At 39.1% G+C, this 27,737-nt stretch overlaps 2 protein-coding genes across 4 annotated transcripts in view; both read right to left on the reverse strand.

The window, feature by feature from the left end:
* The window catches only part of LOC133568413 (tetratricopeptide repeat protein 39C-like), a 41,737-nt gene extending 23,634 nt beyond the window's left edge, over positions 1-18,103 (reverse strand). The window contains exon 1 of the mRNA XM_061920316.1: positions 17,646-18,103. Coding sequence (XP_061776300.1) covers positions 17,646-17,791 — 146 coding nt within the window. The 5' untranslated portion in view covers positions 17,792-18,103. The remainder of the gene's footprint in view (positions 1-17,645) is intronic.
* Positions 18,104-18,433: 330 nt separating this feature from the next.
* The window catches only part of LOC133568414 (laminin subunit alpha-3-like), a 183,812-nt gene continuing 174,508 nt past the window's right edge, over positions 18,434-27,737 (reverse strand). For all 3 annotated transcript variants that reach the window (XM_061920318.1, XM_061920317.1, XM_061920319.1), the window contains 4 exons: positions 23,905-24,053; positions 23,614-23,707; positions 23,418-23,537; positions 18,434-19,237 (listed from right to left, as the gene is read on the reverse strand). In XM_061920318.1, the coding sequence (XP_061776302.1) occupies positions 19,092-19,237; positions 23,418-23,537; positions 23,614-23,707; positions 23,905-24,053 (509 nt within the window). In that variant the 3' untranslated portion in view covers positions 18,434-19,091. The remainder of the gene's footprint in view (positions 19,238-23,417; positions 23,538-23,613; positions 23,708-23,904; positions 24,054-27,737) is intronic.

Here is a 27,737-nt window from a genome sequence, read left to right on the forward strand (position 1 = left end):
TTTGTACTGTTTTGAAGGGAGCAAGCACTAATTAAATTGATTTTAATACATTTTTAAAAGAGACGTTATTTTGAGATTCAAATGTTTTGAGTTGAAAGCTATGACATAGCCAATTAAGCGCAGAAGTAGAGTACTGTGGTTGACATTATACAGAACAATATATAATTATACCAATATACATGAACAAAAAATGTTAAACAACAATAAACTGAGCATTATTTTTTCTGTTTGTTCAACCAAAAACGTTGAAATAAATGCCCAACATATGCTACAAGTACGCCAGTAGATGACACCAGTTAAGGTCAGACTGTTAAGGAAATATATATGTGTAATAACTAAAACAGACCTAAGCTATATATACATATAAATTAGCTCTCCTTTAATCATATGTTTTTGTGAAAAAAAAAAGGGTGTATTTGAGTGGTTAGAAACACCCCCACTGTGCAACGCAATTAGAGGATGAGATGACATTCAAGCAACCGGCAAGGGGCCAGAACACATGGGGGCTACCCTTTGTGGGACATCAGTGCTGCCACTCACTGGATAATCAATAAATACAATAAACTACATTTGACAGGCGACTGGGTCCTGTTTGACTTGCAGTATATTAAGGGATAATGTAATATTTATTATCTCCAATTTATGTTACTGATTGAAACCTTAAATGGAATAAAAGTGAATGTATAGAAATACTTTCAGAGATCAACCGATTATCGGCTGGGCTGATTATCGGCGCCAATATTTGGCATTTTGACGTATATCGGTATAGGTCTTTTTATTTGTATACAAAACCCAAAACCAGTGAAGTTCGCACATTGTGTAAAGGGTAACTAAAAACAGAATACAATGATTTGCAAATCCTTTACAACCTATATTCAATTGAATAGACTGCAAAGACAAGATACTTAACTCTCAAACTGGTAAATGTTATTTTTTGCAAATATTAGCTCATTTGGAATTTGTGGCTTGCAACATGTTTCAAAAAGCTGGCACAAGTGGCAATAAAGACTAAAAAAGTTGAGGAAGGCTCATCAAACACTTATTTGGCACATCCCACAGGTGGGTGCCATGATTGGGTAAAAAAGCAGTTTCCATTAAATGCTCAGTCATTCACAAACAAGGATGGGGCGAGGGTCACCACTTTGTGAACATATGCGTGAGCAAATTGTCCAACAGTTTAATAACATTTGTCAACCAGCTATTGCAAGTAATTTAGGGATTTAATATCATCAAAAGGTTCAGAGAATCTGGAGAAATCACAGCATGTAAGTGGCAAGGCTAAAAACCAACATTGAATGCCAGTGAGCTTCAAAAAACGACATCAGTGTGTAAAAGATATCACCACATGGGCTCAGGAACACTTCAGAAAACCACTGTCAGTTACTACAGTTGGTCGCTACATCTGTAAGTGCAAGTTAAAACTCTACTATGCAAAGCGAAAGCCATTTATCAACACCACCCAGAAACGCCGCCGGCTTTGCTGGGTCCGAGCACATCTAAGATGGACTGATGCAAAGTGGAAAACATTTGGAAACTGAGGAGACCAATTTTTGAAGCTTTTCAGGTGGAATTCCTGCCCATTCTTGCTTGATGGACAGCTTAAGTTGTTCAACAGTCAGTGGTCTCCGTTGTCGTATTTTACGCTTCATAATGCACCACACATTTTCAATGGGAGACAGGCCTGGACTACAGGCAGGCCTGTATAGTACCCGCACTCTTTGATCACGAAGCCACGCTGTTGTATATCGGTATGTCTTTTTATTTACATATATTTTTTATTACAACTACAACATAACTACATCAGCAGATACGATGTATACACATATGATACCAGTATTTAGTGTTTGAAAAATAATTACAGTTGTACATAGTAATAACCACTGCTCAAGATCCAGCCCGTTTGACCTAGATAATAAAAATGTTAAAAAACGACTTAAAGCTTTGTCCAGCAGTTTACTGATGTACTATTCATGTTTGAATAACTTTTACTGCTCAGTTATTGGTCTCCTTGACTACTAATAATCGGTATCGGCCCTGAAAATCCCATATCGGTCGCCTCTACCATACATTAAACAAGGAACACCAAATTGTCTCTCAGTTACAGTAATAGTTTACATTATAAACTCCTAAGCAATGCACCGTCAATTCATGCACGAAGAACACCAGTATAATATTATAATGGGATGTTCTGGCAGTCACGGGGCTTGTTTGAACATCAGCAGCTAAGCACAGACTGTGTGAGCATTAGCTGAAGGCTGTTTGAATAATATGAATTTTCTTATGACCGTACACACACCATCTTAACAAAGATGGCCTACCATGTGTTTAGCTTAGCTAAAGTATATTCCCTGAGAAAATTATGGAATCACGAGACTTGGAGGGTGTTTATTCAAATGAAAAAAAACTTAGACATTACACAAAACTATAGTTGTTTCAAATGGCAACTTTCAGGCTTTAAAAACAGCAAAACAAATCATGAAAATAAATTGTGGGAGTCATTAACTATTTATTTTCAACAACATCAACATTCCACTAGTGCTTTGTTGCATCACCTCTGGCTTTTATAACAGCTTGCAGTTTCTGACGCATGGATTGAAGGGTGACAAAGTGTCCTCTTCATTAATGTTGGTCCAACATAATCTCATTGCTTTTGTCAAATCCACTTAGCAGGTTGAGGGCTTGTCATGGACCATTTTTTGTCAATTTCCACCACAGCTTTTTAATTGGATTGAGATCTGAACTATTTTCAGGCCATGAGCTAGTATATCTTTCTTCAAGGAAACATTTTTCAGATTTTACTCTATGCCAAGATGCATTATCATCTGGAAAAATGACTTCCTATCCCCAAACATCCTTTTGACTGACAGAATAAGAGACGTGTCCAAAATGTCAACATAACTTGTGCATTTATTGAAGATGTAATGATGACAGCCATCTCCCCAGAGCCATTCATTACCTGATATGCATCCCCATATCATCAATGACTCTGGAAATTAGCACGTTTTCTTTAGGCAGTTCCCTTCATATATCTCTTTGGAACGGCACTAAACAAACGTTTCAGCATCATCAACTTTTCCGATTCGCAATTTATTACTGAATATGATTTTCAGCCAAACATCCATAATTAACAATTGTTTTTCCTTAGACCACTGGAACTTTGTTTTTTATGTTCAGCTGTTAACCACAGCCTTCATTTAGTTGTATTTATTTCCTTTAGACGATTTCTTACAGTTCGTATTTGCCCATTTGTTCTTTATTTGTTTTGCTGTGCATTTTCTTTTTCCAGGACATGTTTTCTTAAAGCCAAAAAGTTGTCATTTTAAATGTCTATAGTTGTGTGTCATGTCTATTAGCTGCTTTTTTCTACAAAAATAAACAACTGAATGAACATCCTAGGCCTGGGCGATATATTGATTTAATCATTAAATTCAAGTTTTTTGTTGCAGACGATTTAAAAAATAAATAAATACGTTTTTCCTCCTCTTGCGCCAACATATATTTTTGCTCCCATCAGCTTCCGTAGTTTTCTCACATCCTTAGCGAAGACCCACAAGTAGAGGTGAGAATCTTTGGGCCCCTCAGGATTCGAATGTGATTCAGGAGCTATGATTCGATAAAAAAAATCTATTTTTTATGCTTCTTTGATTTATGTAAATTTATTTTCGTTTCACTAAATAAGCATTTATCACCTGTAACTTAAAAAAAACAATTCACATAATTAATTCCCACATTTATTATATTAATGAAAATGTGTTCAAAACTGGAACATAAGTGCCCTATAATAAAGGAGCTAGCTGGTTGGATCTCTCGGTGAGGTGGCTCGCTGAACTCAATCAAATTGTACTTTATTTACAATAAATAAATCGATTATCAATTACTGTCGTTTACTAACCGAATCTATGATCATCCATGTACGAATTGCAATGCATCCAAAAATCGATTTCCCCCACCACTAACCTCAAGCCTAGCAAAACACGGCTAATGGTAATGCTAACAAAAACGAGACGTTTGTTCCAAAGAAAAGAAATGTGTTGTCAGTGCTAGGCCTAGGCAGATATTCGATAAGTCAATTAACCGACGATAAATGAAAATTAGGTGAATAAGTTTTGCAGGGTAGATTAACCGCCATGTGCATGCTTCAAGAGCATTCACACTTTTAATCAGCTGCGCGGGTTTGTGGCCTAACGGAATGAAAAGAAGGGGTGAATCATCGTGTTCTTCATTAAGTGTCTTTGATTGAGAGGGGAGACGGGGCCGCGGTTCTTACGTTCATATCGAAGTTAGTGTTCTTAATATGCATGTTTGGCAAGAGAGGTCACTTTTTCGCATCGGTTTATGCGGCTGCAGGCGTTTGTGCTACAAATAAACGGTAGTAATGATAACTGCTTCAAAACTCCAGATGGTTAGTATTACCATAATAAATATAAATGATCAAAGAACCGTCTCTCATAACTGTACTTCGATATGGACAGACAAACAGGCGCTAACTTGGTAGTTGGGTTAAATGCTAACATGTAAACAACAGACATTAATGTCTTTCCCCATTACGAAACGTCATTCCCCAATCTAAACTTGTACAAACACATTACTGTCTAAGCAACTGAGCTACAGTGTTCACATTAAACACAAAGGATGTGCTGATGCACAAAGTTATCGACAGTTCAACAGGAAGTAAACTCGCGGGAAGTCACAAAAACCGGATGTGAAACAACAAATCACCCTTTACAATTAAAAATGGAAGAAGATAAACATATTTAAACACACAAATAGAAAGATCATGGCTCTTATGAAGCCAGAAAAATATTTGATGTTTCCTCTGCCAAGAAAATATATTGTGTCTATTCATTTTAGTTATTAAAAAAATACAACTTGGTTAATAAAATGTAAGCGAGTGTATATTTACTTTTGGATGAATAGAAAACTCCTTCCTGGAGAATGTGCATGATACTTGGCAGTCGACTGTTGCGTTTGTACTCCAATTTCCCATCAAGAGGGCCAATGTGCTGGTAAGCATCTTCCATATTGACTTGTTTTGTTCTGCAGCCTGTCACTACCGGATCAACTGCCCATTTGTACAAGCACTAATTAAGACATTGCCTGAGCACTTTAGTAACCCATCGGCCCATGCCGATGGGTTACTTACCATATTTTTCGGGCTAAAAGGCGCACTTAAAAACCTACTCGGTGGGCTAGTGGTTAAAGTGTCCGCTCTGAGATCGGTAGGTTGTCAGTTCAAATCCCGGCCGAGTCATACCAAAGACTATAAAAAAAATGGGACCCATTACCTCCCAGCTTTACACTCAGCATGAAGGGTTGGAATTGGGGGATAAATCACCAAAAATGATTCCCGGGCGCAGCCACCGCTGCTGCTCACTGATCCCCTCACCTCTCAGGGGGTGAGGGTGATGGGTCAAATGCAGAGAATAATTTCGCCACACCTAACGGTAGTGTGTGTGTGACAATCATCGGTACTTCAGTATTTTAACTTAATTTTCTCAAAAAATCAACAGCGCGCCTTATAAGCCGGTGCGCCTAATGTACAGAATAAAACTGGTTGTGCTTACTGACCTCGAAGCTATTTTATTTGGTACATGGTGTGATGACAAGTGTGACCAATAGATGGCAGTCACACATAAGACATATGTGTAAACTGCAAGATGACGCCAGTAAACAACACCAAAACTTTAAATGTTCCATTGAGAAAATAGAACATTAAACACAGCGCTCAAAAATCTGTCAAAATGTTTTTAGTACGACTTCGGTAAGCTACGAAGCCGCACCGTTCGATGGATTGTTGGCGCATTAAGCATACAAGAATAACTATGGTGTGTGTTTAGAAGGACCGCAAAATGGCACCTATTAGCAGACATTATCTGGCATTTTGTTTCGCAATATTATGCAAAACCAACTTTTCTTACCCTCTGGTACCTGCTGGTCTGTATTTGGGATCGGCATAAGTAATGAAAGTTTGAGGGCGTCTGTAGTCGATACGCTTCTTTTTCTCTACCTTCTTATGTGGCATTCATCTTCCGCTGTTGCCATTTCTAATATAAAGTAGCGTACATTTCTTACTTATACAGGTGCTGGTCATATTATTAGAATATCATGAAAAAGTTGATTTATTTCATTAATTCTATTTAGAAAGTCAAACTTGTAGAATGTATACATTCATTCCAAACAGACTGATAAATTTCTAATGTTATTTGCCAAAAAGGAGATGATTATAGCTGACAACCAATGAAAACCCTAAATTCAACATCTCAGAAAATTAGAATATGGTGAAAAGGTCAGATATTGAAGACACCTGGTGCCACACTCTAATTAGCTAACTAACTCAAAACACATGGAAAAGCCTTTAAATGGTCTCTCGTTCTGATTCTGTATGACACACAATCATGGGGAAGACTGCTGACTTGACAACCGTGGCAAAAGATGACCATTGATACTTTAAAGAAGGAGGGCAAGACACAAAAGGTCATTGCCAAAGATGTTGAATGTTCCCAGAGCTCTGTGTCCAAGCACATTAATAGAGAGGCAAAGGGAAGACAAAGACGCGGAAGAAAAAAGTGTACAAGCAAGAGGGATAACCGCGCCCTGGAGAGGATTGTCAAACAAAACCGATTCAAAAATGTGGGGGAGATCCACAGAGAGAGGAGTGCAGCTGGAGTCAGTGCTTCAAGAACCACCACGCACCGACGTATGCAAGATATGGGCTTCAGCTGTGGCATTCCTTGTGTAAAGCCACTCTTGAATAAGAGACAACGTCAAAAGCGTCTCGCCTGGGCTCAAGACAAAAAGGACTGGACTGCTGCTGAGTGGTCCAAAGTTATGTTTTCAGATGAAAGTAAATTTTGTATCTCCTTTGGAAATCAAGGTCCCAGAGTCTGGAGGAAGACAGGAGAGGCACAGAATCCACGTTGCCTGAAGTCCAGTGTCAAATTTCCACAATCGGTAATGGTCTGGGGTGCCATGTCATCTGCTGGTGTTGGTCCACTGTGTTTCCTAAGGTCTAGGGTCAATGCAGCAGTCTACCAGGAAGTTTTAGAACACGTTATGCTGCCTGCCGCGGACCAATTTTATGGAGGTGAAGATTTCATTTTCCAACATGACTTGGCACCTGCACACAGTGCCAAATCTACCAGTACCTGGTTTAAGGACCATGGTATCCCTGTTCTTAATTGGCCTGCAAACTCACCTGACCTTAACCCCATAGAAAACCTATGGGGTATTGTGAAGCGGAAGATGCGAGATGCTAGACCCAACAATGCTGAAGAGCTGAAGGCCACTATTAAAGCAACCTGGCCTCACATAACACCTGAGGAGTGCAACAGACTGGTCGACTCCATGCCACGCCGTATTGCTGCAGCAATTCAGGCAAAAGGAGCTGCAACTAAGTATTGATTGCCGTACATGCTGAAACTTTCCATGTTCATACTTTTCAGTTGGCCCACATTTCTAAAAAATATTTTTTTTGTACTAGTCGTAACTAATATTCTAATTTTCTGAGATACTGAATTTGGGATTTTCAGTAATTGTCAGTACTAATCATCAAAATTTAAAGAAATAAACATTTCAAATATATCACGTGTGTAATGAATTGATATAATATGTAAGTTTCACGTTCTGAATATAATTACTGAAATAAATCAACTTTTTCATGATATTTTAATAATATGAACAGCACCTGTATCTGTCAGTAGACTAGCTATCAAAGCGCTACAAGCTGTAGTGGGTTTACATAATTCACCCACAGGTTCAAAATGTATCTTCAATGTATCTTCAAAATAAACCGTGACTTTTTAGCACATGCATTTCAGTAAAACTTAAAAAAAATGTTTCTGTATCACATACAGACAAAAAAATGTAACGATTGGCCTCTTAAGTCCATTTAAATTATGAAGCGTGTAATAACGGTTTCCCCCAGCTTGCCAATATACTTGTTGCGATGGAGGCATCAATATGATGATGTATATACTTAATCAAAATTCATTTATATCATCATACAATTTGCAAAACTTTTGATGATGCATAATATTTTCTATTTAAAAAAGGCTAAAAAAATGCACATACACTTAACAAATTGGCTTTACTGGCATATAATTGGTATTAATATATTTTTCTTATATGGCTTACCTCCATTTTTATACTTGTTATAATTGTACAATGTAACACAGGCTGTACAGCAGTGGCAGCTACTGCAGGTCTTTCAAGCTCATATTCAGCTATTGTCTAAACATGAGTACAGTCTCCAATAACAGATGCAAGATATAAAAATGCTAGCTTTAAAAAAGAAAAAGTCACTTAAAAGATTGTAAAATACTCCATATCAACATGAATGAAAACTGAAACATGCTTTTGCAGTGTTTTATATTTCACTTTGCTGTCAATCAAAGAGGAATTCAGCCTTAGACCGATCATTCAATTATGTGGAAGCTCGGCGAGCCCACTTCTCATTCACATCTAGATTCGCTTCACTTGCGTAGGCGAGACAAAGCCAAGTATTTATTCAATGAATTGTGTAGTTAGGCTGCAGTGGAACAACCCACTCTATGTTTTGAATGAATGAGAAGAAAGTCATGTCCGCGGTCGTGAAAGTAGCGGGTTCTGAACAAAAGTTGAACGCATTGTAGCGCATATTTAGTCAATAAAATGTCAACATAAAATTACATAGCCGAACTTCCCTTGCAGTCTTCAAGCAATCGCCACAGCAGTCTCCAATCACCAGTAGGTCGAAAAGTCAGGTCCGTAACTTCAGAAAAAGGATTTGCCCGAGGAGATGGGTCAGTCAGGCTGGCGTGCAAAGCGGGGCTGTGCGCGAGCCGTGGTTGGGGAAGTCTTACCATAGGGGCTCCAGACAATTGCATGTGTCTTGCTTACGATGGAGGCCAAATTTTTGGTGTGTTATTAGTCAATTGTTTTAATATATTAGCCCAGTGGTGTCAAACTCCAATACAGAGCGGGCCAAAATTTTAAACTGAACAAAGCCGCGGGCCGAGGTTGAACAAATTAACCCTTTAATAGGGACCCAAACAAGTTTTGCATTGAATATTGACCAAGCAAGGCTTATATAACTTTATAGTGACATGCAAAATCCAGTTTCAAATAATAATAATTAAAAAATATCAATGGCATATCAAATAAAATAAAAACACAAATTTAATGCCTTTTTTCGGCGGAGGGTTTGGTGGTAGCGGGGTTCTGGGTATTTGTCCGGTTGTGATTATGTTGTGTTACGGTGCGGATGTTCTCCCGAAATGTGTTTGTCATTCTTGTTTGATGTGGGTTCACAGTGTGGCGCATAATTGTAACAGTGTTAACCTTGTTTATACGGCCACCCTCAGTGTGACCTGTATGGCCGTTGACCAAGTATGCATTGCATACAATTGTGTGTGTATGTATGAGCAGCATATATTATGTGAGAGGGCCAACATGCTGTTTTTATGGAAAAAAAGCGGACGTGGCGACATGTAGAGAACGCCAAAAGCAGTGCTTTTACAGCCCACCCCCAATATTATTGTCCGGGTGGAAATCGGGAGAAATTTGGGAGGGGCACTGAACTTCGGGAGTCTCCCGGGAAAATTGGGAGGGTTGACAAGTGTAAGTATTAGCGATGAATGTGGTGTTACAGCGGCGGGCCAACTCTAAAGTTAATTTGATATTGCCTCAAGGGCCAAATGAAATTGCACGACTGGGCCAGAGTTTGACACCCATGTACTAGGCTATATATCTATTCATACAATGTATTACTTGAATTTGTTTCAAGACCCTAATTTTCAAGGTGTAAATGGTAAATGGATTATACTCTTATAGCTCTTTTTTACCTTCAAGGTACTCAAAGCACATGTTATGTAGACCACAAAGAAGTGTTTTAAATGTAGAAAAAAAATCATATTATGGATGGATGGATGGATGGATGACCCCTTTAATGCAATTTATAATCCGGTGCGCCTTTTGTATGAAAATAGACGAATATACCAGCTCATTTTCAGTGTGTGGCTTCACGGTGGCAGAGGGGTTAGTGCGTCTGCCTCACAATACGAAGTTCCTGCAGTCCTGTGTTCAAATCCAGGCTCGGGATCTTTCTGTGTGGAGTTTGCATGTTCTCCCCGTGAATGCGTGGGTTCCCTCCGGGTACTCCGGCTTCCTCCCACTTCCAAAGACATGCACCTGGGGATAGGTTGATTGGCAACACTAAATTGGCCCTAGTGTGTGAATGTGAGTGTGAATGTTGTCTATCTGTGTTGGCCCTGCGATGAGGTGGCGACTTGTCCAGGGTGTACCCCGCCTTCCGCCCGATTGTAGCTGAGATAGGCGCCAGCGCCCCCCGCGACTCCAAAAGGGAATAAGCGGTACAAAATGGATGGATGGATTTTCAGTGTGCCTTATAATCAGGTGCACCCTATGGTCCGGAAAATATGGTATATTTTATTTTATTACTTCCGTTTATCATCATATTCATATTTCTTCCCCCCTTTTTTTTAAACAAACTTCAAAAGTACTCACATCACTCAAAGAAACAAAGATCCATTCTTAACCGACCAGGAAATGTGGCCGCAACACATAGTATAAAGTAATTTCTAATACAAAAGGACTGATGTAAGACACAGCATTGACTTAACACATAAAGACAAGCCCAGGCTCACATTACAGGGCCAAGAGTAAATAGGCAGGCTACAATAAGACACTTGTACCACACCATAAGGGCTCGTTTATATTACAGAGCAGGGCACTTCAACTGACGGCTCGGGAATGACACCAGACCGTCCCGTGAGTTCAGTAAAACAAACTTGGAGGGGAATAACATCTTTCCTACAACACTGGGGTGTTATATAGAGGATTTTTGACTAACCTTAAAGAACAGCAGAACGCCCTCATTATACAGACAATAGGGCTATTTTTTTCCTAATTTAGTGACGCAAACAATTACAAATCCTCATCATTTTCAAAGTCCACCCAGGAGTACTGACAGCTTGGGTTAGCATTTCATGGAGTAGATTGGTTAATTTTTTATCCTTCGCGTTCATATTTCGCTGTGTTTGACGCATTTTTGTTGCGTTTTGCTAGATTGTAAAATATCAATCAATCAATGTTTACTTATATAGCCCTAAATCACTAGTGTCTCAAAGGGCTGCACAGACCACCACGACATCCTCGGTAGGCCCACATAAGGGCAAGGAAAACTCACACCCAGTGGGACATTGGTGACAATAATGACCCAGTGGGACGTCGGTGACAATGATGACTATGAGAACCTTAGAGAGGAGGAAAGCAATGGATGTCGAGCGGGTCTAACATGATACTGTGAAAGTTCAATCCACAATGGATCCAACACAGTCGCGAGAGTCCAGTCCAAAGAGGATCCAACACACAGTAGCGAGAGTCCCGTTCACAGCGGAGCCAGCAGGAAACCATCCCAAGCGGAGGCGGACCAGCAGCGCAGAGATGTCCCCAGCCGATACACAGGCGAGCAGTACATGGCCACCGGATCGGACCGGACCCCCTCCACACGGGAGAGTGGGACATAGAAGAAAAAGAAAAGAAACGGCAGATCAACTGGTCTAAAAAGGGAGTCTATTTAAAGGCTAGAGTATACAAATGAGTTTTAAGGTGAGACTTAAATGCTTCTACTCAGGTGGCATCGCGAACTGTTACCGGGAGGGTATTCCAGAGTACTGGAGCCCGAACGGAAAATGCTCTATAGCCCGCAGACTTTTTTTTGGGCTTTGGGAATCACTAATAAGCCGGAGTCCTTTGAACGCAGATTTCTTGCCGGGACATATGGTACAATAGAATCGGCAAGATAGGATGGAGCTAGACCGTGTAGTATTTTATACGTAAGTAGTAAAACCTTAAAGTCACATCTTAAGTGCACAGGAAGCCAGTGCAGGTGAGCCAGTACAGGCGTAATGTGATCAAATTTTCTTGTTCTTGTCAAAAGTCTAGCAGCCGCATTTTGTACCAACTGTAATCTTTTAATGCTAGACATGGGGAGACCCAAAAATAATACGTTACAGTAGTCGAGGCGAGACGTAACAAACGCATGGATAATGATCTCAGCGTCTTTAGTGGACAGAATGGAGCGAATTTTAGCGATGTTACGGAGATGAAAGAAGGCCGTTTTAGTAACGCTTTTAATGTGTGCCTCAAAGGAGAGAGTTGGGTCGAAGATAATACCCAGATTCTTTACCGTGTCGCCTTGTATAATTGTTTGGTTGTCAAATGTTAGAGTTGTATTATTAAATAGAGTTCGGTGTCTAGCAGGACCGATAATCAGCATTTCCGTTTTTTTGGCGTTGAGTTGCAAAAAGTTAGCGGACATCCATTGTTTAATTTCATTAAGACACGCCTCCAGCTGACTACAATCCGGCGTGTTGGTCAGCTTTAGGGGCATGTAGAGTTGGGTGTCATCAGCATAACAGTGAAAGCTAATACCGTATTTGCGTATGATGTCACCTAGCGGCAGCATGTAGATGCTGAAGAGTGCAGGGCCAAGGACCGAACCCTGGGGAACTCCACACGTTACCTTAACGTAGTCCGAGGTCACATTGTTATGGGAGACACACTGCATCCTATCAGTAAGATAAGAGTTAAACCAAGACAGGGCTAAGTCTGACATACCAATTCGTGTTTTGATACGTTCTAATAAAATATTATGATCGACGGTATCGAAAGCAGCGCTAAGATCGAGGAGCAGCAACATAGATGACGCATCAGAATCCATCGTTAGCAATAGATCATTAGTCATTTTTGCGAGGGCTGTCTCCGTGGAGTGATTTGCCCTGAAACCGGATTGAAAGGTTTCACATAGATTGTTAGACGCCAAGTGTTCATTTAACTGCTCCGCAACAATGTTTTCAAGGATTTTTGAAATAAAGGGAAGGTGAGACACCGGTCGGTAATTTACCATGAGGTCAGGATCGAGGTTAAGTCTTTTAAGAAGAGGATGAATAACCGCTTTTTTGAATGCTAGGGGAACAGTGCCCGAGGAGAGTGATAAGTTTATAATATTTAGCACTGATGGACCTAATAATACAAAGAGCTCCTTGATCAGTTTCCCAGGAAGAGGGTCAAGTAAACATGTTGTCTGTTTTATTCCATTTGCACGTTGTAACAATTCCTCTAATGTTATTTCCTCAAAACGAGAGAAACTATTTTGGAGGGCAGTATCCGCCGTATATACCATCGTATCAGTGTTAATAGAACCCCGTTGTAGCTGGGACGCATTGTCTTTAATCTCCTTTCTAATGACTTCAATTTTCTTACTAAAGAATTGCATAAAGTCATCAGCTGAGTGGGTTGAGCTACTGGAAGGAGTCCCTTGTTGGGTTAGCGATGCTACCGTACTAAACAAAAATTTAGGATCGTTTTTATTACGGTGGATGAGATTTGAGTAATATTTAGCTTTAGCTAAGGTAACCATGCGTTTATAAGTTATTAAACCATAACTCCATGCTTGATGGTGCACCTCAAGTTTAGTCGTGCGCCATTTGCGTTCCAGCTTTCTACATAATAATTTCTGAGCTCTAGTTTCTTCTGTAAACCACGGGGTGCGCTTTTTTGGAGCCTTTTTTAACTTTAGCGGTGCTATGTTATCAATGGTTTCGCGCAGGGCGTCGTTAAAGTTGTTAGTGAGGTTATCAATAGAACCCAAATACTTTGGGAATGGTGCCATTACCGAGGGCAGTAGGTCAGCAAGAGTTGTCGTTGTGGCTGTATTAATGTTGCGGCTGCTATAGCAGTTATTATTATTATTAGTTTGACGAACATGCGTCTGAACCTCGAATTTTATAAGGTAATGATCGGACAATACTTTAGTATACGGGAGTATCGTAACTTTGGAAACGGTGATGCCCCTGACAAGCACTAGGTCTATCGTATTACCGTTGCGATGCGTGGGTTCATTTATTATTTGTGTGAGACCACAGCTATCAATTACAGTCTGGAGCGCTACGCACGGTGGGTCCGATGGGGTATTCATATGGATATTAAAGTCCCCCATTATGATTATATTATCGGCGTGTGTCACTAGATCAGCAACGAACTCTGAGAATTCATTGATAAAGTCCGAAAAAGGGCCCTGGGGGGCGGTAGATAACAGCCAGGTGTAGAGACAGTGGTGTGACAGACCTCATTATAAGCACCTCAAACGATTTATATTTATTATTTATGTTAGGACTAAGGTTAAAGTTTTCGTTGTATATTAGTGCGACCCCCCCACCCCTTTTGAGCGGACGGGCAATATGCGCATGTGTAACGTTAGGAGGACATGCCTCATTTAGCGCAAAAAAGTCGTTTGGTTTAAGCCAGGTTTCGCTGAGACCGATGACGTTAAGATTGTTGTCTCTGATAATATCATTAACTAACAACGTTTTAGGAGACAATGATCTTATGTTTAAAAAACCTATATTATAGGTAGTGGGCTGTTTTAGGGAGTTTTTGATCAAATTATCCGTAGTAGCAATATTAATAATGTTGTGTTTATTATGCCCAGTGCATTTAGTATAGTTACGACCATATCTAGGAATTGATACGACAGGAATTTTCTGATTGTTTGTTTGTTGCTTTGATAAACTGCACGCATCATGGTTAGCCACCTCAGTAACGGGGATTTTCCGATTGTTTGTTTGTTGCTTTGATAAACTGCACGCATCATTGTTAGCCACCTCAGTAAAACACATGTCCAACTCTGAAACACTCAAAGCAGAAAAAACTTGTTATAATTTAACTGACTCCTTACCCAGACCAGTAGTCTCGCATTTTCCATCTAAATCCGTCTTCGGGATGGAGGGAAGTGGTGTTCTGTGGGGATTAGCCTTCTGCTTTGTTTTTAGCCCCGCTCGGCATCCGCGTTTCCGATCACACCGCTGGCGGCCCCCGCTGCTACTATACTCCCCTGCTTCACAGGCCGCTGGATGTAGCCGCCGACGTATTCCCATGCTAGTTAGCATGTTTAGCACGCACGCGTCTATCAGTCCAAAACGGCCCGATATGTCCACATCCAGAAGTGTCTGGCGGTCGTACGTGATCACGGAGTGACCACGATGTGAGCCAGCCATAAAGTTTGTGGAATTGTCCGGTATTTCTGCCAAATGTTCCATCTTTAGCAAGAGCCCCTCGAGAGCGCAGCCCGTCCAAGCGCCGCCATCTTGGGTTTTGTGCATTGAGAGGTGGTGTGACGTTCATAATGTCAATATTCAGTGTTTTATCGTTCATAGTTAATATTGTAAATCCCTCATTCTTTATTTTCATGTACAATCTGGGTGTTTCATTTAGTAAAAAAAATTAAAATTCCATTCCGTTTTTTTAAGGCATAACGAGGCAAAATAATTGCCCGGGACTGTGCAATACAGACAGAATTGTAACTTTGGATACAGCAGTGGTTTGTTACAGCCGTCCCAAACCCTTGTTTGAGCCTGTAAATGACAGTAGCAAACAGTAACAAAAATGTAATTTGTAGCACAGAGAATATTTCACAATATTTTCATCACTGCAAAACTTGTCCAGGAATACTAAATGTAGCACAAAAAGTGACTTTCAACAGACAAATGTAGCCCAACTAGACAATTCTAACGCAGTTGGGCGCCTACACGTTACACAAGTAGTCAGTAACGATAAGGCAGCCATATACATAGTTTGATGTAGTAAACAACATTCACCTGTGTATACAATTTGATGTAGTATACAACACTCACCTGTATATACATAGTTTGATGTAGTGTACAACACTCACCTGTATATACATTGTTTGATTTAGTAGACAAGTGTTTTTCAACCTTTTTTTGAGCCGAGGCACATTTTTTTGCGTTGAAAAAATCCGAAGGTACACCACCAGCAGAAATCGTTAAAAAACGAAATTTAGTTGACAGTAAAAAGTTGTTGTCGCAATTGTTGGATATGAATTTAAACCATAACCAAGCATGCATCAAGATAGCTCTTGTCTCAAAGTAGGTGTACTGTCACAACCCGTCACATCCCGCCGTGACTTATTTTGAATTTTTCCGTGTTTTCCTGTGTGTAGTGTTTTAGTTCTTGTCTTGCGCTCCTATTTTGGTTTTGATTGTCATGTCATGTACGGATGGATGTACTTTGTGGACACCGTCTGCTCCACAGTAAGTCCTCGCTGTCGTCCAGCATTCTGTTTTTGTGTACTTTGTAGCCAGCTCAGTTTTAGTTTCGTTCTGCATAGCCTTCCCTAAGCTTCAATAACTTTTCTTAGCGGCACTCACCTTTTATTTTTGGTTCAAGCATCAGACACCTTTTTACCTGCACGCTGCCTACCGATGTTTCCGACATCTACAAAGCAATTAGCTACCGGCTACCACCTACTGATATGGAAGTGTATGACACGGTTACTCAGCCGAGCTTTAGGCAGCACCGACACTCAACAACACATCATTTGCAGACTATGAGGTAGCGACTTATCCAGGGTGTATCCCGCCTTCCGCCCTTTTACTTTGTAGCCAGCTCAGTTTTAGTTTCGTTCTGCATAGCCTTCCCTAAGCTTCAATGCCTTTTCTTAGCGGCACCCACCTTTTATTTTTGGTTTAAGCATCAGTCACCGTTTTACCTGCACACTGCCTCCCGCTGTTTCCGACATCTACAAAGCAATTAGCTACCTGCTGCCACCTACTGATATGGAAGAGTATGCCACGGTTACTCCGCCGACACTCAACAACAACACATCATTTGTAGACTATGAGGTGGTGACTTGTCCAGCGTGTATCCCGCCTTCCGCCCGAATGCAGCTGAGATAGGCTCCAGCGACCCCTCCCATACTGGACAAGCGGTAGAAAATGGATGGATGGATGGACTGGTTTGCAAAAAATATTTTTAACCCAAATAGGTGAAATTAGATCATCTACCACGGCACACCAGACTGTGTCTCACGGCACACTAGTGTGCCGCGAACACTGTAGTAGACAACACTCACCTGTATATACATAGTTTGATGTAGTATACAGCACTCACCTGTATATACAGTCTAATGTGGTACACAACACTCACCTGTGTATATACATAGTTTGATGTAGTATACAACACTCACCTGTATATACAGTTTGATGTAGTATACAACACTCACCTGTATATACACAGTTTGATGTGGTATACAACACTCATCTATATATACATACTTTATATACAACACTCACCTGTATATACATAGTTTGATGTGGTATACAACACTCACCTGCATATACATAGTTTGATTTGGTACACAACACTCACCTGTATATACATAGTTTATATACAACACTCACCTGTATAAACATAGTTTGATGTGGTATACAACACTCATCTGTATATACATAGTTTATATACAACATTAACCTGTATATACATAGTTTGATGTGGTATACAACACTCACCTCTATATACATAGTTTATATACAACACTAACCTGTATATACATAGTTTGATGTAGTATACAACACTCACCTGTATAAACATAGTTTGATGTGGTATACAACACTCATCTGTATATACATAGTTTATATACAACATTAACCTGTATATACATAGTTTGATGTGGTATACAACACTCACCTCTATATTCATAGTTTATATACAACACTAACCTGTATATACATAGTTTGATGTAGTATACAACACTCACCTGTATATACGTAGTTTGATACAACACTCACCTGTACGCTCTGAACAGCGTGTCGCTCTCCTTGAATCCATTGTTGAGAAGCATATTGATCCCTTTCAGTGCCAGCTCGGCGTCGTTAACAGGCTCCTGTTCGCCGTCCTCCACGGTGTCCCGGACAGCTTCCATCGGGCCCGCCATAGAAGGCTGGCCGCCACCACCAGCAGCAAACACCGGGGTGACAAGCGCAATGTGGCCGAAAAAGGCTGCTGGTGGGCGGATCGGAGTCAGGCAAAGGCTCGCTCGCGCGTGCCGTTTGTTGACTTTCTCAGCTGGAGACGCAGTCTGGACTTAACGCAACCATGTCTAATTTGTACCTTAAACGACTAGTAAATGAATACTGTTTTAGATATTAAGTATATTTTTGGACGTCATTTGCCTCATGGCGGTGATAACTGTAGTGCCGTCGACAGACACTCAGTCCGCAGCTGGTTTGTGTTCGAGACAAGGAAGTGTGCTGCCTTCAGGTAAAATTGGAATTATTAATACCTCGCTTGTAAACCTACGAAATACCATACAGGACTCACTCGCTAAAATGAGGGAATACTGCCACTGTTACTACTATTTATTTTTATTTAAAGGCACCGAACATCACGTAGCAATAGTACGGATCGTTCGATTGGAAATGTACTTCTTAAATAAGGAAAAGTAAACGCACCAAGTACTATGATATTAGGAAATACCTGAAAGTATTTGAATGCAACATCACAATGGGCGTGGAATTGGTTGCATGACGTCACTCCAGTTATATTACCTACTAATAGTTCAAAGATGTACACTAAATGGAATTTCTAAAGACATTTAATTGGAGGTATTATAAAATAGTGTACAAACCAGTGGTCACAAAACAGGAATGCGAGTAATAAAAAACAAATCACTTTTTTTGTACTATGAGGTAAACATTGCCTGGGTTATTTCTTAGGGTTTTAGTCTTCCAACTCCACTTAATGCAGGAAAGTTTTTGGCATGGAGAGCCACATGGAGGAAAGATGCATGCAAAAGGAATGCAAATACAAAATATCATCAAAACCATGGGAGTCTGATACAGCAGACAAAATCACACATGAGGAAAGGAAATAAAATCAAATGAGCACCATCAACTGCAAAGTATTCTAGTATACTGTAAATATTTGGTTCCGTTCTGTAATAATAATAGTTATTTTTTCATCGCCATCCAACATAAAATATCTCTCATGATTGTTTTTAAAGTGCTGTGTTTTGTACACTGCAGCCATCACATATTCACTATAGCATTGATGAGTCGGTGTTGTTGTACATGGTTTTTGAATAAATACATCCATCCATTACACGCTCTCACACATACACAGACTTCATGATATATACAATCTTACACACACATTCTCTGTCCTGGTGAAACATTGCACATCATGGTTGGCTTTGGTGGTGGTCCCAAAAAGACACAGTGAGGGCCTCAGGCAGTTTAGCCCGGACAGTCTTTGAGGTTGACGGGGCCAAACACGGAGGACAACCTGGCAAACGATACAGACTCGCCATTGAGGTTCATGTCTTGGATGCACCCCACAAAGGACGAGGTGACGGGCGGCGTCAACAGAGATGACGTGTCGGCTGCAGAGAGTTAGACAAGTTTGGGTGTTATTTGGGGGGTTTGCAAAATAAAACAAAGATCATTTTATTTCATGACAGTACATTGACAAAAGTGTTGAGATACACATCTTAAAAAAATCCTTTATAATTCATCAGTGATGTAGGCTTGACATTACCATTGCTATTACCATTACTATTCCTTTTTGGACAGTGATGTTCCGTTGTGTTACTTTGTTAAAACAATTACGTAGTGTGATAAGTTGTGAGAAAGTCCTTTTATTTTCCCAGTGTGCAAAGCAAGGTCCATAAAAGCACTGTTTCAGGAGTTTGTAAAAGAGTGGTTTGCTGGGAAATTTGAACATTTTCCAGTAAGGAATGAGGGATTTTAGAAATATTGAATAACTCAAACCTAAATAATAACTTGTATTGATATTGGGGAATTTTCTATACACAAATTATATGTTACATTTAAAAAAATAGGTTTTCAGTTATTTGTATAACTAATTGTTATTATATTGCTGTTTTTTTGCCTTTATTTGTGACTTTTGCTTATTTTGTATTATTTATTTTATAATTGTATTGCGTTCTTACACTGAAAAACCATTATAATTAAGTTACCTCATATAGACAAAACGGTAAAATTAAATATGACTTGTCAATTATTTAATAAAATAAATGTCATATAAATACACCATGAACTACAGTAAATACTGAAATAGTAAGTAATAACAATTTATAAAAAATAATAAATACAAACATTTAAAAAATATTTAAGGCTAAATTTCACATTTTGGAGAATTTGTAATTGTTGTATTTTCACAAATTTAATTAGTATTTTGTTTTGGTACAAAAAGACCTCCATTAACAACACCTACATTAGGTTGACCTTGTTTTTGACCACAGGTGTCAAACTCAAGGTTCGGGGGCCAGAACTGCCCCACCACATTATTTTATGTGGCCCTGAAAGGCTCGAAAAAATGTGTTTCAATAAAATACTTATTTTTATGTTTTACTAAATGCATTTGTTCTTTCAATTTTGACAGAAAAAAATGCATATTTTAAACTTTAATATTATCTGATCATGCCAATTATATTACTATATACTGTATTGCAAAAGTATTATTGAGAGATAAAAACAAATAGTTAAATATCTGCTTGTCACCTTTATTTATGACTTTAAAGCAAGTTCTTCATAAAAAAAATCTAATAATCAAATGCATATACATTTCAATTAATCATGATTAATCACAGGTTATAACCCACATGCATAATGTAAATTAATATTTTATATATATATATTATATATAAATATATATATATATATATACATTTGCATATATCATGTAAATTTATATATATATATATATATATATACATATATATAAATTTGCATGCATAATGCAAATTAATACAAAAAAATACAAATTCTTACATAGTCCTGTAAAGTCCTGTTTATGAAAAGACCAAAATGTCCACAGTCACTGCAAAGTCTTCGCCAAGTGGATGCGGTTTTCACTCATTCCTTTAGTCAGTGATGGGCAGTAACAAGCTACATGTAGCTAAGCTACGTAGCTTAACTACAATTTCCAGTGGCTTGGTGGTAGCTTAGCTACTTTTAGAGCCATGTAGCCAGGTGGCTTACATTAAAGCTACAAGCTACAAAGAGAGAAAATGGACTGTGAATCCAGACCCCCCAAAATATGGAGAAAATACCTGGATGAATGACAACATCCTTACATACGGAGAAAATCCCTGATGATTGGTTGGTGTTCGTATGATGAGTCACAATTGGTTAAGGTTAGGGCGAAACATTATGGACTGGACAATCAGAGGCAAGATAATGTAGGTCATCGAATGTAGTAAGGAAATAACAACAGTCATGCACTCAGGTTACATGATGACGAGGGAGTCAGAGACAGGGGTACGCTTCAAGCTGACGACAAAAAAACAAAAAAACAACAACTTCAAAATGGCAGAGGAATTCTCACCCACAAATTTTACCTGATATTTTACCAACTCAGTGGCCTTGTGGTTAGTGTCCGCCCTGAGATGGGTAGGTCGTGAGTTCAAATACCGGCCGAGTCATACCAAAGACTATAACAATGGGACCCATTACCTCCCTGCTTGGCACTCAGCATTAAGGGTTGGAATTCGGTGTTAAATCACCATAAAATGATTCCTTGGCGCGGCACCGCTGCTGCCCACTGCTCCCCTCACCTCCCAGGTGGTGATCAAGGGTGATGGGTCAAATGCAGAGAATAATTTCGCCACATCTAGTATGTGTGTGACAATCATTGGTACTTTAACTTCACATTTTTCTTATAGTGATGAAGATGATTTGCAGCAAACCCACAACAATGCGTGTCCTTGGCCATATTTAGACAAATGTATGCGTTTAGAAAAAGCAGTACCCAAAACCTTAGTTTTTAGTTGTTTACTCTATAAACCAAAATCATATCTGCTCTCTTCATCTAAGACGTCCAACACACATTTAAGAAAACACATTCATGTGAATTGAATTCATGAAAGTTTTACTGCACATAACCATTCCCAAATGTTCCCAAACAGCTGTCATAGTATAGATGGATGCTGTTTTTTACGGTAGGTAAAGAAAAAGAAAAATAACAGAGGGGTGGGCCAAAGAAAAGGCACACCAAACCAATACGTGCAGTGGGGTTCGGGGACCCCTCGCAGTAGTTGTAGTATGTCCCCAGCTCAATGACAGATAGTTAATAGTAATATTTGTACACTCTCAAAAACATTAACATTAATATTATACACGTGGGGATAGGATGATTGGCAACACTAAATTGGCCCTGGTGTGTGAACGTGAGTGTGAATGTTGTCTGTCTATCTGTGTTGGCCCTGTGATGAGGTGGCGATAGAAAATGAATGAATGAATGTGGGTCCATAGATAGAAAAGCAATTAAAGGCCTACTGAAACCCACTACTACCGACCACGCAGTCTGATAGTTTATATATCAATGATGAAATATTAACATTGCAACACATGCCAATACGGCCGGTTTAGTTTACAAAATTGCAATTTTAAATTTCCCGCTGAGTTTCTTGTTGAAAACGTCGCGGAATGATGACGCGTGCGCGTGACGTCACGGACTGTCAGGAAGTATTAGCGCAGCACTATTTGCAGCTAAAAGTTGTCTCTTTTCATCGAGCAATTAAACAGTATTTTGGAAATCTGTGTTGCTGAATCTTTTGCAATTTGTTCAATTAATAATGGAGAAGTCAAAGTAGAAAGATGGAGTTGGGAAGCTTTAGCCTTTTGCCACACAAACACAAGGTGATTCCTTGTTTAAAATTCCCAGACGTGAAGCTTTAATATGGATCAGAGCGGTCAAGATAACATGGTTCCCAACCACTTGCCAACCGGCAGGTTTCGGTGAGGAAATTGTGTTAAAAAGTCGCCTCTTACCGGAGATCTGTGGAGTTTGCGCTGTCCTTGTATCTGCCGTCGACTTCCCTCAGACACTGGCCTCAAGACACCCGTGGACACACCCCTCCGACTATCAGGTACTATTTATTCTCACTAAAACACTAGCAACACAATAGAAAGATAAGGGATGTCCCAGAATTATCCTAGTAAATGTGTCTAAAAACATCTGAATCCGTCCCAATGCAATCGCCTTTTTTTGTTAACTTTATTTTATTATTTTTTTCTTTCTAGCCCTTCGCTATCAATATAATCATCCACAAATCTTTCATCCTCGCTCAAATTAAATGGGGAAATTGTTGTTTTCTCCGTCCGAATAGCCCTCGGTGATGGAGGCTTCCATTATAAACAAAGTGAGGACGTGAGGAGCCCTCACCCTTGTGACGTCATCGTCTGCGACTTCCGGTAAAGACAAGGCTTTTTTATCAGCACCAAAAGTTGCTAACTTTATCATCGATGTTCTCTAAAAAATCCTTTCAGAAAAAATATGGCAATATCCCGAAATGATCAAGTATGACACATAGAATGGACCTGCTATCCCAGTTTAAATAAGAAAATCTTATTTCAGTAGGCCTTTAAATGTACCTTTTGATGTTGCAAGCTACTTTTGCTGTGTAGCTTGCTAGAATTCTCGTAGGATAGCTTCCCCTGTAGCTTAGCTACATTTAATGAAGAGTAACTTGTAATTTAGCTTACTGCATTTTCCAAGTAGCTTGCCCATCATTGCCTGTCAAGTCAAAGTTGACTCACCAGGGAAGCCCCCCACATATAGGGGATACTTGCTGCTGGTGGTGACGGGGGACGGTGGTCCAATCTTGTACGTGTCCACTGTGTCCACGTGCAGCTGGACAACATGTTTCCTCTTGATGACTGTGGTACAAAGCAAGTCATACTGTATGTACAGCATGTACAGTATTTGTATTTATGCGCTGACAATGAATTTTACCTGATATTTTATGAAACATTCCATCGCAGAGTGGAGTTTTTGGCCGCACGGACGTCCCAAATTCCCCTTTGCCGTTGTTCACTCGTACTACTACCTAAATGAACAAGAAGGTGGTAAAAGCTAGCGTCACCTTGTCTCGTGCCGTGTTGTCGCTTGGCAGACACTTCCTAAAAGTCACGTCTGAGTGCCGGACCATCAATCAAGTTATGTTTACTTCAGGGTTGTTAATGTTAATATCACGGGCCATTTTTTGTGATCCATTGTAAAAATATTCACGGCGTGAGGCCTCACCTCTCCGTCGAGCAGGTAGATACTGACATAGTGACCCCAAGAGGTCAGGTCTTGCTGAGCATCACCGATGTGTAACAGGAGTCCGGTCGGCGTCCTCGGTCGGATGTTGAACAGCAACTCCAAACTTGATCCCACGGCAAACGAGTCATCTGGAATCCGAAGAAGTCCTTATTCTTTTATGTTTATGTCAATCTTTATTGTATTAAATGCTGCATGGATGCAACTTCTTTAGATAGCAAACTAGTTGAGACCTAAAATAATTACAGTACTTTTAAGAATTAATTGTAAAAATAACGTATTAAAAATATAAAAATTTAAAGTGCAGTAGATCCTATATCTTAGATTAGATTAGATTAGATTAGATAGTACTTTATTTATTCCGTCAGGAGAGTTCCTTCAGGAAAATTACAATTTTCAGCACAATCCCATTCAAGTTTAGACAAACATTACAGGGAGACAGAACAGGATCGCTGATCGCTGAATACATATATCCTATATGTATTCTATATCATATATATCATATATCTATCATATCATACATCTATATCATATATCTTAATCAGTGGTTACCATGAATTGATTAACGTGGACCCCGACTTAAACAAGTTGAAAAACGTATTCGGGTGATACCATTTAGTGGTCAATTGTACGGAATATGTACTGAACTGTGCAATCTACTAACAAAAGTATCAATCAATCAATCAAACAATGGTTCTCAATCTTTTTTCAGTGATGTACCCCCTGTGAACATTTTTTTAATTCAAGTACCCCCTAATCAGAGCAAAGCATTTTTGGTTGAAAAAAAGAGATAAAGAGTAAAATACAGCAATATGTCATCAGTTTCTTTTTTATTCATTTGTATAACAGTGCAAAATATTGCTCATTTGTAGTGGTCTTTCTTGAACTAATTGGAAAAAAAGATATAAAAATAACTAAAAACTTGTTGAAAAATAAACAAGTGATTCCATTATAAATAAAGATTTCTACACATTGAAGTAATCATCAACTTAAAGTGCCCTCTTTTCGGATTGTAATAGAGATCCATCTGGATTCATGAACTTAATTCTAAACATTTCTTCACAAAAAAATGAAATCTTTAACATCAATATTTATGGAACATGTCCACAGAAAATCTGGCTGTCAACACTGAATATTGCATTGTTGCATTTCTTTTCACAGTTTATGAACTTACATTCATATTTTGTTGAAGTATTATTCAATAAATATATTTATAAAGGATTTTTGAATTGTTGCTATTTTTAGAATATTTTAAAAAAATCTCATGTACCCCTTGGCATACCTTCAAGTACCCCCAGGGGTACGCGTACCCCCATTGGAGAACCACTGATCTATATCATATATCGATCATATCATATCATATCATATATATATATATATATATATATATATATATATATATATATATGTGTGTACCCTGCCTTCCGCCCGATTGTAGCTGAGATAGGCGCCAGCGCCCCCCGCGACCTCAAAAAAGGGAATAAGCGGTAGAAAATGGATGGATGGATATATATATATATATATATATATATATATATATATATATATATATATATCAATCCTATATCTCAGCCCTGGGCAAATTAAGGCCCGGGGGCCACATGCTTTTCAACCTGGCCCCCAAAAAATGTTTACTTCTTTAAGATGGAAACTGTAGCTGACATTATGATGTGCAGTGATATTTTTAAATGACCTTAAGTCTTGAACTATACAAAGTATTTCAATGGTTGGAAACTGCGCTTGTGCATGATATACTAGTTACTATGGTACTTTTTATGGTAAAATTTCGGCATCAAATGTTTTTCTTACAGTGCACGTAAAAATATATAACAATAAATAATTAAATGGGTTGTACTTGCATAGCGCTTTTCTACCTTCAAGGTACTCAAAGCGCTTTGACACTACTTTCACATTTACCCATTCACACACACATTCACACACTGATGGAGGGAGCTGCCATGCAAGGCGCCAACCAGCACCCATCAGGAGCAAGGGTGAAATGTCTTGCTCAGGACACAACGGACGTGACGAGGTTGGTACTAGGTGGGATTTGAACCAGGGGCCCTCGGGTTGTGTAATGAAGCAATTTAAAATGTACAGTACAGGCCAAAAGTTGGGACACACCTTCTCATTTAATGCGTTTTCTTTATTTTCATGACTATTTATATTGTAGATTGTTACTGAAGGCATCAAAACTATGAATGAACACATGTGGAGTTATGTATTTAACAAAAAAAGGTGAAATAACTGAAAACATGTTTTATATTCTAGTTTCTTCCAAATAGCCACCCTTTGCTCTGATTACTGCTTTGCACACTCTTGGCATTCTCTCGATGAGCTTTAAGCACACATGTGAAGTGAAAACCACTACAGGTGACTACCTCCTGAAGCTCATCGAGAGAATGCCAAGAGTGTGCAAAGCAGTAATCAGAGCAAAGGGTGGCTATTTTGAAGAAACTAGAATATAAAACATGTTTTCAGTTACTTCAGGCCAAATAAATAATAAATAAAATAATAAATAAAATAATATACCATAGTAAGTAAACAAATATTAAATAAATAAATAATCCAATGTAAAAAAAAAAGGGTTCAAGTTTGTAAATCCTTTTTAAACCTGCTAAATAAAACGCAAAACAACGCATGCAAAAGGGTGGTGGGTGTTGATAAATCACATTCGAAATAATGATATTTGCAGAGTAGTTTGCGTGTGGTATCAGGTTTGCACGGGTTTTAGAACAAGCAAACGTTTTATAAATCAGGCCCTAAGTATGTGTATATGTGAGGGGCCCTTTAAGAGTCTTGGATATGGAGGCCCATAATTTAACGCTGACTGAGCAGTTTGCTCTTTGCTGCTATGACAACATTGGCTCTGTTGCTGCTGTGTTGTTGTTAATAAATGACCATATGGTCAAAGAGAGCTATGTTTTCCACTTTTTCATGCACTGCACATCATTATTCAAGTTAGAATGTACAGTAGTAGCTGTAACATGTACGGTCCTAGTACCGTATTTTCGGGACCATCGGGCGCACCGGATTATTAAGGCGCACTCGAATCTTTAATTCGGCGACAATCCATCAAGCGGTGGGGCTTCATAGTTTACCAAAAGTTGTACTAAAACATTTTGATAGATTTTTTAGCGCTGTGTGTAATGTTCTATATTATCAATGGAACATATAACATTTTGGTGTTGTTAACCTGAGTCATCGTGCAGTTTACACGTATCTCTTGTGTGTGACTGCCATCTACTGGTCACACTTATCACTACACCATGTACCAAATAAAATAGCTTTTAGGTCGGTAAGCAAAACCAAAATTATTTTGTAGATTAGGCGCACACTGAGTTTTACGGAAAAACATTTTTTTAAAGTATTTTTTAATAAAACCCCGTTTCCATATGAGTTGGGAAATTGTGTTAGATGTAAATATAAACAGAATACAATGATTTGAAAATCCTTTTCAACCCATATTCAATTGAATGCACTACAAAGACAAGATATTTGATATTCAAACTCATAAACTTTATTTCTTTTTTGCAAATAATAATTAACTTAGAATTTTATGGCTGCAACACGTGCCAAAGTAGTTGGGAAAGGGGATGTTCACCACTGTGTCACATCACCTTTTCTTCTAACAACACTCAATAAACGTTTCAGAACTGAGGAATCTAATTGTTGAAGCTTTGAAAGTGGAATTCTTTACCATTCTTGTTTTATGTAGAGCTTCAGTCGTTCAAAAGTCCGGGGTCTCCGCTGTCGTATTTTACGCTTCATAATGCCCCACACATTTTCGATGGGAGACAGGTCTGGACTGCAGG

The sequence above is a fragment of the Nerophis ophidion genome, linkage group LG14, assembly GCF_033978795.1.
Source record: "Nerophis ophidion isolate RoL-2023_Sa linkage group LG14, RoL_Noph_v1.0, whole genome shotgun sequence".
Classification (NCBI taxonomy): Eukaryota; Metazoa; Chordata; class Actinopteri; order Syngnathiformes; family Syngnathidae; genus Nerophis; species Nerophis ophidion.